Source organism: Neopelma chrysocephalum, unplaced genomic scaffold (genome assembly GCF_003984885.1).
Source record: "Neopelma chrysocephalum unplaced genomic scaffold, ASM398488v2 Primary Assembly neopelma1_65, whole genome shotgun sequence".
NCBI classification, from domain to species: domain Eukaryota; kingdom Metazoa; phylum Chordata; class Aves; order Passeriformes; family Pipridae; genus Neopelma; species Neopelma chrysocephalum.
The window spans coordinates 2,403,717-2,415,572 of NW_020897722.1; the positions used below are offsets into that span (position 1 = coordinate 2,403,717).

The following is an 11,856-nucleotide window of genomic DNA, read 5'->3' on the forward strand; positions in this document are numbered from 1 at the left end:
CTTTCCCAGGCAGCAGCACAGGGATCTGCTGCTGCTGCTGCAGTTATACTGCAGGAGCCCAGAGCCAGGGTGATGGGCAATGGGCACAGCAGGAGATCCAGCCCCCAGGTATCCCTATCCCAGCTGCCTGGCAGCTTTTCCCAGGAGAAGGGAAGCCCCCCGTTGCTCTCTCATTCCCCAGGGCTCAATTCCCACTCACACAAGTGTGGAGGCAATCCCTAGGAAATCGGCACGCAGACACTCCAAGAGTTCTCTGGGAGCCCATGGACCCAGAGCCAGGCAGCCTGTTCAGCTCATGGTACAGAGCTTGATTCAGAAGCTCTCAGTGACAGAGCTCCAAGCAGTTTGGATCTTTCCAACCCCTGGCTCTTTCTGGGAATGAAGAAAACATAAATCCCTCAGCTTCTTGACGTGCCTTCGGCACGGGGGTCAGTGCTAAAGGGACACCAGGAATGGTTCTTCTGGAGCTGGGATCCAACCTGGACACAGCACCTGCGAGAGATGACAAGTCAGTGATCACCAGGCACATGTCCTTCCTCCCTGTGAGGCTTCCCGTTAGTCCCATCACAAATCACAGGATCAGGACAAGTCCAGGAGAAGAGGTGAATGTTTTATGTGGCAGCCTCGTTAAATGACACCCGTGGAGTCGCCGTGATCCACAGGATTTCATTATGCTTGGAAACCAAACTCTCTGATGGATCGTTAATTAAGTTTTCCAGCAGGATAAAAACACTTCCTTGCTTGGGATTTCGTTCTGCTCATGAAGATTAAAAGTGCAGACAATTAGAACAAGGCGGGCGTGCAAGGGAGGAAAGACTAAAAGGTCTTGTTATGGCTGGGAGGGGACAGAGCCCTTCCAGAGGCAGGTACAGATGACTCACGGCTGCTGAAAAAGCCTCCTGCTGTCCCTCTGTCATGGGGAAGGTCTCCCAGTGCTGATAGAATTCCTCCAGCACCTGTATATCACTTGCCAGGCAACAAAAAAATTCCTTAAATTGGCTCTTAGCAAGCTCCAAGGTAGCTGGTAGCCAAATGCAGTGTTAATTAAACAGCCTCACTAACTGCTCCAGACAGATGCTCCAAAACTGCTTTATTTCCCCCCCTGATAATTTTCAGTTCAAATGAATTTTCTCTGAAGCATTTCTGAAGGGCAGGGGAGAAAGGATAAAATTTCAGGCATTCCCTCCCATCTCTCCTTCTTTTCTCTTCCATTCTTCTCTTGGTCAAATTTGTTTGGCCTGAAAAATCGAGTTGAGATAGATACTGACAGAGAATACAGTTATTGGAACATGGAAGGTATTTTTCAGCATGAAGTGTAATGGTAGTTTACTTTCAGTCCAATATAGAATCCCAGAGTGGTTTGGGTTGGAAGGGACCTTAAAAATCATCTCATTCACCCCCTGCCATGGGCAGGGCCATCAGTATTTATGCACAGCACCCCTTTCAGCAGAAAAGGTTGTCTTGGTGCCTTTCCTTAGGGAAAGACTGCAATGAATAGCCCATGGTGTGGCACTGCAGGGAGCCAAAGCAGCACAGCCACCTCCACCAGTATGCCAAAGGGAGGGAAAAAGGAGACAGCGGATGAGGACGAGGACTGAGGCCATAAATCTCTGCTCAGCCCATCTGTGAAAGGGCTCCGACTGGCTACAGTGGGAAACCCAAACAGGCGCCGAGCCAGGGCTTCCTTCTTTCCTCCCGTCCTTCCCCAGAGGGTCTGGCAGCAACCAAACGCCCCACAAATTCCTCACAGCGAGGGGAACGTGGTGTGGGATGGAGAAAGGAGGCGAAGGGATGAAGCACGGCAGATGGTGGCCGGGTTGCTGAGTCTCCGTGGCGCTGACGTGAGTGTGGGCAGCAAAGATTCCTGGCAGGAGCAGTGGCACGACCACGGTCCCAAAGGGCCAGCACTGTCACATCACCATCATGTCACCAGCCCAGCACCGTCACGTTGTGGTCCCTGCAGGGAAACAAGAAGTTCCGGGCAGCAGATTTTGGCGGTTCCAGCTCTGCAAAGCCTCAGCGGATTCGTCCACCTTGTTTACACACCAAACTCACCTCCTTCCTTTTATTTAGTACGTTCTCATTAAACCAACCTCATCCCGTTTTCCTCCCCTTCCCTTCCGCAGCGTGGCAGCCTCATCCAGACCCCAGAATTACAGAGGCGTTTATGCTTATATCCATAAGGAATAATCACCATGCTGTGGACACTAACAGCCCCACTGGCCTCCTCCTCTCCTCATCAGCTTGGCTCGCAGACTGACCCTCTGGAGACCACAAAATTCATCACTATTCCCACTTTTCCTCCCTGGAAACACCCCGTGGCTCTGGCCCTCGCCCAGGAGCCGGAGCTGCTTCAGCTCGGCCAGCAGCATCATCTAGTGGCCACGGCCTCGACACCACGGAATCATGGAATACCCTGAGCTGGAAGGGACCCACAAGGATCACAGAGTCCAACTCCTGGCCCTGCACAGGACACCCCAAAATCCCACCATGTGCCCGAGAGCATCGTCCAAGCACTCCTTGGACTCTGACAGGCTTGGGACCAGCTGCTGGGAAGGCTGGCGCTGATACAGACATCGATATTAAATAAAAAATATCAACAGACCTTGATACTAAATAAAAAATAACGCCAGGAATTCTAAATGTGGGGCGGTGCGAGCATAAAGGGGGAGCGGGCGGCGGGGCGGCCAAGGGCTGAGGGGCTGCGGGCCAGCCGTGCTGAGGGCAGCAGTGCTGTCCCGAGTGACACAGGGCTGTCCCGGGGGTGACGGGGGTGGTCTGACCGCATTTTGGGGAGGTTTTGGGGAGCGGGAGCCCCGCGAAGCGAAGCGGGGCGCGGGGGAAGCGTGTCCGCCGCGCCGCCCCGTCCGTCCCCATGGCAACGGGCGCGGCCGCCATGGCGGCGCCCAGCGTGTTCCTGCTGGCCGTGAGCGGCGAGATCGAGAGCGGGCAGGTGGGTGAGACCGCGGGAGATCGAGAGCGGGCAAGTGGGTGACACACCGGGGACACCCCTGGGACACCCCCGGGATGCGGGACAGGCCCCCGGCACCGACAGCGCGGAGACAGGTCCTCGGTCCCGTGTCCGCCCGGCGGGATGAGATTCTGCCCCCGGACCCTGCCCGGCTTCAGCCGCCTCCCCAACCCAGCCGAACCCACCTTGGCTACAACACCCCGTAACTCAGCTCAGTCTCAGCCCTTCCTAACTCAGCTCAACCTCAGCCCGTCTAAGCCTGCCCGGCCTCAGCCCCCCCAAACCCAACCAGTGCTAAGTCCCCCTGACCAGCCCGGCCTCGGCCCCTGGACCTATCCCAGTCTCAATCCCCCCCTGACCAAGCCTGTCCTCAGCCCCCTGAACCCAGCCCAGCCTCAGCACCCCCTAAACCAGCCCAATCTCAGCCCCCCTGAGGCTGCCTGGCCTCAGCCCCTTGACCCATCCCAGTCTCAGCTCCCTCAAACCCAGTCTGTCCTCAGCCCCTCCTAACCCTGCCTGGTCTCAGCCCCCCCAAACCCTGGCCCTCAGCTCTGCCCTCAGCACTGTTCCTTAGGCAGACCCTCACTCCAGAAATCCCCACTGACACCTCCCTCTCTCCCACAGTTCCCTGGATTTGACGACCTCTACTGCAAGTTCTGCTTCGTCTACGGCCAGGACTGGGTTCCCACCGCGGTACAGCCCCACTGTGCCCCCCGGACCCCCATCCTGGGGGCTGCCAGGTCCCCCTCAGCCCCCAGCTGACTCCACCTTCCCCCCGCAGGGTCTGGAGGAGGGAATCTCCCAGATCACCTCCAAGAGCGACGTCTCGCCCACCACGCTCGTGTGGAACTTCCCCATCGACATCACCTTCAAGAGCACCAACCCTTTTGGCTGTGAGTGCTGGGGGGGGGATTTCCAGCCCCTAGACCAGCCCCTCCTCTCACACCCCCTTCCTTGCAGGGCCACAGATTGTGCTGAGCGTTTACGGGCCTGACTTCTTTGGACACGACGTGGTCAGAGGTTATGGAGCTGTTCACGTGCCCTTCACGCCTGGAAGGTGAGTGACAACCTGTCTTCAGGACTGAAACAGATTTTTGTTCCAGTTACTCTGTTGTTTCAGAAACAAAAATGCTCCCGTGTCTCCTCGTCATGCCTTGTCCACATGGTACAAAGGGCTTGGATTTTTTAGAAGCCTCTGACCATTAAGTAATTTTTGTTAGTCCTGTGAACACCTGTAAAGCCCAAACTGGCCTGTAAAAAGCTCAGATATGAAGCACAGTAAATTGCCTCTCCCCCATCACTCTCAGCACTCAGTAAGCTTTCGTTCCCACCTCTGGAAATGGAGGAATATACACTGTTCCTATGGAAACAAACCCTTCTTTCTCGGAAGAAAAAGTATCCCACCTCTAGATGTTCAGTGTTCTGATGTGTCTGAAATTCTGGTGCCTCTATAAATATAAAAACCCTTGCTGTTTGCTCCATTTCTGAAGTTCTCTGGGTCTCTTTTTGCTTCAGGCACAGAAGAACCATTGCTATGTTTGTTCCAGAGTCCACATCGAGGCTGCAGCAGTTTACAAGGTAATAATTAATGAGTTTATGTTTTTAAAGTCCTTCTTGCCCTTGGTCACAAAGGCATGTCCAGCAAATCACTGGTGCAGACGTGAATATTCTGTACCATAACCAGGTAGTTTTGTGGTTTGTAGGTAAAATCACATTTTTAGCTGTCTAAGTATTTTGAAAAGCTTTCTGAAAACATGTTAACTACCTGTTTACTGTACTGAACTTACTACCTAAATCTTTTTAGGATATTTTTTTGAAGCACAGCCACATTAAAAGCAACCTGGAAAGCAAAGAACATGGAAAAACAATTCCCATTCTACCTTTTCTCCCATCTGGAATGCATTTGCTGTAACCTTTATCTTGTTCACACACACACACATATCCTTCCAAGAGCAGTCTGTACACAGCAACTGAGGGCATTGAGGTTTTTCCCTTGCACAGTGTTGTCAGGATTCAGCTGATTTCTTCTCTTTCTGATTCCCTTTTTGTAGGCCCTACACTAATTTGTCTATTTTTCTATGTATTCAAAGCCTCTCTGGGTGATCAGGAGTGAATCAGTTCCAACAATTCCTTTGCCACAGGAAGAGTCTATCCCAGAAATAACCTGGATTCACCATAATGTGCATGAAATTAGTTTTGGTTGTTTTTTTTTCCTTGGACAGACAAAATTTAACTTTGATTGAAGTAGGTAATAAAGTGAATCAAGCTTCCAAACTCTACTGCAAACCAAAGCTGGGAGTCTGATCAACCCCTCTGTGTGTTTTTGGCATGCATGTAATGAACTGGATCAATCTCAACAACCCAGTTCGTTATTTTCTGTGTTCTTCTCCAAGTTGGCTCACAGGGAGACGCCCGGAATTTACTGACCCCAAAGTTGTGGCACAGGGAGAGGGACGAGAAGGTGAGTCCTGGCTTAAGCTTGGCCATCCATCTGTGGGTGGGAAGAGCAGCTGAGAACGATCCTCCTTGGATATCTGAGCTCAACAGCCATTCAAAAACCTGGATTTATTCACATCATCTCTCTTGCAGTGACGAGGGTGAGATCCCAAGGCTTTGTGACTGTTTCCTTCAACATCATGACCAAGGACCTGAAGAAGTTGGGCTACGACGTGACCCCCAGTGACCTGCAGAGCCCCTCCCTGGGGCCTGGGGCACAAGGGCTCCACAAGTACTGAACTGTGCCACGAGGTGCTCAAAAGGCTCACAGAGAAGTTGAGCACTTTGTGGCTTTTTAGGGAAAGGGGGAGCTGGTTAAACTGAGAGAATTATTCCAAAAGAAACACAAGCCCGTGAGGCTTAGGAATAACTACCAAGTACAATCCTTTCAGTAAGTTACAGGTTGAAGTATTATGCAAATTAATGCCATCAGATAATATTTAGCATTTTTATGAGCAGTATCAGACTGTCTCACAGTCTGGGACAAAATGTTTTTATAACAGCCTTTTGTACACTTTTTATATAAATAATGAAATGGAAAGTTCACGGTTGCAGGAGTTTTCCTGTGGTTAAAAAAATCATTGCAAACCCTGTTCTTTTTAGTAATTTGGGGGGTTTTTTGTGGTACAAATGGGGAACTGAAATTATTGCACCTTCCAAAAACAGTCCAGTGAAATGCATCCCCCTCTGAGCATTTCTTTTAGGCTGAATAAACCCAATTGTCTAAATATATTTATTTGTCTTTCTGCTGCTCAGGGCTTTTGTTTGTGCCCTAAATCATCGAGGCTCTGCTCTTACAGGCACAGGAGAGAAAGAAGTGCTTGTAACAATGGAATGACTAATTGCTTAGTCATCTTCAGATTGAATTTTGGGCATGTAGCCTCTTGTGTTTGACTGCAAATCCCAGGAGGTGCCTGGGAGAGTGAGGATACCACCCTAGAAGTGAACTACCAAGACCTCAAACTGTAGAAACACAAGTAATAACACACAGTGAGGAACCACAAAGCCTCCAGGACAAAGAATCCAGGCAGAGATTGTTCTTATTTCATGCTGAGCAGTGAGATTGAATAAATATCATTTCTGAAAACATCATGTGATCGCTGTGGGAGCACTAGCACCTTTGATACCATGTATAAATGCTTTTCCAAATGTGGTTAAGGATGATTTTTCATCTCTTACATTTTTCCTGTCTTGCTTTTGTTGACTCCACACTTCCAGTAAAGCTCCTCCACCAGTTGTTTTGACAGTTCATGTAATCTCTGAACTGAGTCATGTTGGAATCCAAATTAATAAATATTTCCTGTTGGCTCAGAGGAGGCAAAAGGAATTTTGTTTCCTTTTCAGAAGTATTTGGGAAGCAGTTTGCTACAGTAGCAGGATAAATATCTGTGTTTGGAACACTCCAGAGGCAAACACTGAACCTACTACTGCTGGAACATCCATTTTCCCTTGAGCACAGTTACCTGCCCCCATTCCAGCTGGAGCAAAACTGCCCCACAGAGTTCCCAGGCACAAGGAACCTGTTAAACCCAAGTGCCCACAAGGACACACCGAATTTATTCACACACAGCTCTGCATCCTGGTGCTACAACCCCCTGAATTCCTCCTGTTGGACGTTTAACCCCACTGAGACCAACCAGACCCAACCCAGCTTTCCCCTTCCCAGCCAAGCTGCCAGGACCCTTGGAAAGGTTAAAGCAGTGAAAAGCAAAGATCTAAAAAAGCAAAAATCCTAAACTCCATAAGCCAGGATTTGAGGCACTGTAAGATATTTAGGATGCTCTACAAGCAGATCCCACACTGCCACCTGCATTATTAGGGGGGGGGGTTTGCTTATTTTCTCTGGGTTTAGTTGGATTTTGGGGGTTTTTTTGACACATCTTGAGCACATCTTAATGACCTTTAAATGTTCCTTGCAGTTAAAGGTTGGAAGAACCCAGTAAAACCCAGCCTTGCTGCAGCAGAGGCTTGAAGTGATTTCCTCTCAGCCGTCTCCAGGCAGCTGTAGCACCCTGCTCGTTTCCTGGTTAATCATTCTCCCTTCTATTCAAACCTGGACTGGAATTCCCAGCCCCGGATGGCACAGAGGGCGGCACGAGGCTCTCAGCTGCTGCTGGAGCTCCTGTTTTGTTACTCTGAAATCTCTCCCAGGCACTGAAATTGGACATTATCCTCCTAATTCGAGATGGGCAGGAAAAAACCCTTCATTGAGAACGTGTGTCCTGACACGGGAGGGGCTTCAGCCATCCCAAAGCGGAGAGGGACCCTCTGGAAGCAAAGGAAGGCTGGGAGATATCTGGGGACTGTGCAGCAGCTCCCTTTGCTCCCCTGGCCTGGAGAAGCTTTGGACCGTGCTCACTCCATGGGGGTTTTCCTGCTCTTACCCTGGGAGGGAAACAGCCAAGGACACGGATCAAACAGCAGCTCGGGGACCAAACCCTCCAGAAAAAGGAAAATCATTGGGATAGTCCTTAGGAACTGTTATTTACAGCCTTTTCTACCAAAACTAGGAATAGCAGCATCAGCTCCTGCCCTCTCGTGGCAGTTTCCAACCATTAGGAAGGTGTCGGAGGAGGTTAATAACAATCGGCTGAGAGGCTGAACGAAGGACGCCCACGTTTTTCCTGTTCTCCATGGAAATTAGTGCAGCGGTGCCTGCTGCCCTGGCACTGCCCCTTGTCCCGAGAGCACGGGGCAAACACCTCCCGGCGCCACAGGGAACGGGACTGAGCCAGGAATGTGAGCATCCCTGAGCGCCGGAGAGCCCCGAGGGCAGCCAGGCTGCTTTACACCACCAGCACTGCGGCGGCTGGGAATTATCTCCATCTGAAAATGAGCTGGATTAGAGCTGACAGCGACTGCCCCCCAGCAGCAGTGCCGGGTCAGGAGCAGGGGGAAAAAAAAAAAGAGTCAGAAAAATAAAAGAGAGAAGCACAGAGCAGCCAGATTTGAAGGAAATTGGAGCTGCAGCTCCAACTCTACTCAGGGTTGTGGCATTTCAGCCCCAGGATGAGCCGTTCATGCCAAGGTCACTGGAGCATCGTGCCAGGACCTGATGCTGGAGATAGAGGAGGATAAATCCAGGTCTTTGGGGTCTCAGGAGGACAGAACAGATGCGGGGTCCTGGACATCAGGACCCACCAGCACCAGGGAGAACCAGCAGGAACCCCCACCCTGGGCCTGTCCCTTTGGCCCGGCAGTGCCAATGGCACCGAGCAGCAGCTGGATGGGCAGGTGGCTCTGCAGAGCCCACACAGGACATGTCCAAGGTGTCCCTGGGACACTCTCGAGGATCTGAGCCCCCCATGAGGACCCCCCACTCCTGCACCACCACCCAGCCCAGCTGGAGACCCGAGGCTCAGGCACGCCAGCAGCCAACAACATCCCTTTGGAATGTCTTCCAGGCCATGCAACCCCTCGGCAGGAGCACAGCAAAGAGCTGGGCAAAAGCCACCCCATGCACACCCCACAAGGGATTTCAGCCCCTTTCCCTTTCTCATCAGGAGGACACCCCCAGGGTTTTGTTCCACCACCTGAGGAGTCCTCTGGGAGTCAAACACGGGTGAGACCAAACCCCAAGGGCTGAGACACTCGTGGGTGTTTGCAAATCAGGAACAACCTCCACGTTTGGAGCACAGGAAGAAAAAGAACCCCCAAACCAGAGCTCCCACTCCCCTACAGAGCACTCACCACCCTCCACTGCAGCGTAACCGGGGCTGGGGAGCACAGGACAGCAGGTGGGGAGGACCTGAGACAACACTTTTCCAGTGCCTGGCCATCTTCAGGCCACAAATCCCTTAGGAACCATCCTCTGGGCATGGAAACCAGGGCTGAGCCCCCAGGAGGGAGGGCAGAACACAACCTGCTTTCCCAGCAGGATGGGAGGGATTCAGCCTCGTCCTTCAGAGGGAAGAGCAGCAGACGCACGTAACTGCTGCAAGGCTTCTATTTTTATACCTCTATTCAGGCCAGGATATTTAAGGACCCAAATTCACCTCAGAGAATATCACTACATTTAGTGCCAGACTTGCTAATGAAGATATTAAAAAAAAGAAATAAAAATAAAAAAAAAAAAAAAAAACCACCACCATGACCCAACACAACCCCAGGCAGCCCACAGGCTCCGAGGGCTCTGCGTGGGATGCTCCATCGAGGCAGAACTGGCCCCCTGGAGCTTGGATAAACCACCAAATTTCATTCCCAAGCCAAAAGAAAGCCCTTTAGAAAGAACATGGACCCCACTACTGCCTGATTTTGACAGGTTCCAGGACAGGAAGGGGACAAGGAAGGTGTCTGATGATTTTCCATCTTCGGCATTCCTAGAGGTGGCTCAGCCACAGCACTGTGGGGAATTCCACGGGAGTTAGTGGGTGGACGGGTGGGACAAGTCCATGCTGAGTCAGCATCCTGTGAAGGATCTTTGCCTCCATCTGCTCCAGCAGCCAGGCATGTTCTCCTCCAGCCCCTGACCAAGCCAGCTCTGGGTGTTGATCCCAGGGCAGCCGGCAGAGTGAGTGGGTTCACCACGGGGTTATCACTCAGCTTATCAGTGTCTGAAATCCAGTGTCTCTGCTCCAGCAACAGTTCCCCGGGCTGGATGGAGCTCTGATCCAATCTCCAGCAGCTCCAGTGGTTAAACAGGGCTGAAACCCACGATGCCATTCCTGCCTGGGAGGATCTCTAAGCAATGAAGATGCAAAGCTGGCAGCTCCCATGTCCCAGAGAGATTTCCTGTCAGGCAGCAGCAGGCAGGGAGCTGGGAAGACAAACTCCACCTCTATTACAGCTTTATTCGGGCGATTTGAGATGTCATTGATTTTCCTTCACCTGAGAACAGGAACATATTTGCTGAACAAGTGCTGGGAACAGGTCAGGCAGCACATCCAGGCTGTGGAAGTGAGTGCAGGCTGATCATGGAATGCTTTGGACAAGGGCCTAGAATGACAGGACAGGGGGGAATGGCTTCCCAGTGACAGAAGGCAGGGTTAGATGGGATATTGGGAAGAAATCCTTCCCTGGGAGGGTGGGGAGGCCCTGGCACAGTTGTCCAGAGAAGCTGTGGCTGCTCCATCCCTGGAAGTGTCCAAGGCCAGGTTGGACAAGGGCTTGGAGCAACCTGGGCTAGTGGAAGGTGTCCCTGCCCATGGAATTTTTCCTAATCACTCAGAGAGATAGTTACCAAACACATGAAGGTCCCACAACTCCACCCAGGTCTGGTACAGCCCTGGGCTCCCCCCTGCAAAGCCAGAGGATGTGCTGTGCCCCCCCAAGGCTCCCCACACTCTCCCATCCATGATTTATTATTTCACCCTGTGCAAAGCACCGGGCTGGGTTACTCTGGGAGGATTCCAACTCCCTATTGATCACCAGACTGCTGTTAATTAACTGCCCTCATGAGAAGTGGCACCAAGGGGAACCTCCCACTCCTTGAAACCTCAAGTCCTCCACAATTACAGGGTACAATCAACCCACAGCAAAACAGAGATGGGGCTGCTACTGCCATGTACAACAGGGGCTCTTCACCATTCCCAGTCCTGAGCTCCCAAACAAACACCTGTCCTTAGGAAATCCATATTCACTCACGTCCCAACTCACAAATGGGGAGGAGACGACCTGGGAGGCAGATGACAGGTAACCACAAAAAGGTGGAAGTTTTGAACGTGAGGGGCTGCATCAATCACGGTGGTTCCCCGAAATGCAGACTGCAGGGAGCTCTGCAGGGGTCTTGCCAAAGCCAGAGCACGAGCTGGTCCAAGGCCTTTCCTCACAGTTCCATGAAAAAGAGCATAAGGGGCAGAGCTGCACCACTCGGCCCAGCACAAACAAGGGGCAACACGAACGTTCTCAGCACAAACACTTCGGCAACAGCAGCGCGGAGGAGGAGCCTGGAGATAACAACTTATCCACAGTCCTCATCCCCTGCACAGCAGCAAATCCACCTCCCTGCACAGGAGAGCAGGAGGAAACGTGGGACGGGGAGGGGGGAGCAGCTCGCCCAAGGTCAGCAGAAACCTCCCCCACACCCACCACATCTCCTCTCACCACGGGATTTATCAGCTGAGGAGCGCTCGGCAACCCCTCGGCTCTGCCGGTATCCAACTCCTTCAGAAGAGGTTAGAGAGTCACCACATTTCCACTTTGGTCCCTTCCTGTGTTTTCCCTGTAGAGAGCAGCTTCAGTTTCAAATGTGCAATTTCAGTAGTAGAATCATAACATCCCAGAATGGTTTGGGGTGGCAGGGACCTTAAGGCCCATCCAGTCCCACCCCCTGCCATAGGCAGGGACACCTTCCACTAGCCCAGGTTGCTCCAAGCCCCATCCAACCTGGCCTTGGACTCTTCCAGGGATGGGGCAGCCACAGCTTCCCTGGGCAACCTGTGCCAGGGCCT

The 11,856-nt window shown here is 52.1% G+C and overlaps 1 protein-coding gene and 1 long non-coding RNA gene across 3 annotated transcripts; one reads left to right on the forward strand and one right to left on the reverse strand.

Moving 5' to 3' along the window:
* Positions 1-857: 857 nt before the first annotated feature.
* On the reverse strand, positions 858-4,492 carry LOC113967851. Of its 2 annotated transcripts, none has more exons than XR_003534301.1 (3): positions 4,376-4,468; positions 3,782-4,052; positions 858-1,957 (listed from the first exon to the last, which is right to left on the reverse strand). It is a non-coding gene; the product is annotated as an uncharacterized LOC113967851 (long non-coding RNA). The 2 variants fall into 2 exon arrangements; XR_003534302.1 differs by having other exon boundaries at positions 859-1,957; positions 3,782-4,021; positions 4,376-4,492.
* Positions 2,863-6,556, forward strand: B9D1 (B9 domain containing 1). Its single transcript, XM_027683814.1, has 7 exons — positions 2,863-2,953; positions 3,596-3,664; positions 3,753-3,864; positions 3,932-4,028; positions 4,487-4,549; positions 5,365-5,432; positions 5,561-6,556. The coding sequence occupies exons 1-7, from the start codon at positions 2,876-2,878 to the stop codon at positions 5,704-5,706; spliced, it is 633 nt and encodes a 210-aa protein (XP_027539615.1). The 5' UTR covers positions 2,863-2,875; the 3' UTR covers positions 5,707-6,556.
* Positions 6,557-11,856: the final 5,300 nt, after the last annotated feature.

What these genes read in the sequence shown, in the direction of transcription:
- B9D1 (XM_027683814.1), top strand. Translation starts at nt 2,876, where the DNA reads ATGGCAACGGGCGCGGCCGCCATGGCGGCGCCCAGCGTGTTCCTGCTG. An exon ending in GTGCCCTTCACGCCTGGAAG is followed by an intron (nt 4,029 to 4,486) that starts GTGAGTGACAAC and finishes TTTTTGCTTCAG; the next exon opens with GCACAGAAGAACCATTGCTA. An exon ending in AGGCTGCAGCAGTTTACAAG is followed by an intron (nt 4,550 to 5,364) that starts GTAATAATTAAT and finishes TTCTTCTCCAAG; the next exon opens with TTGGCTCACAGGGAGACGCC.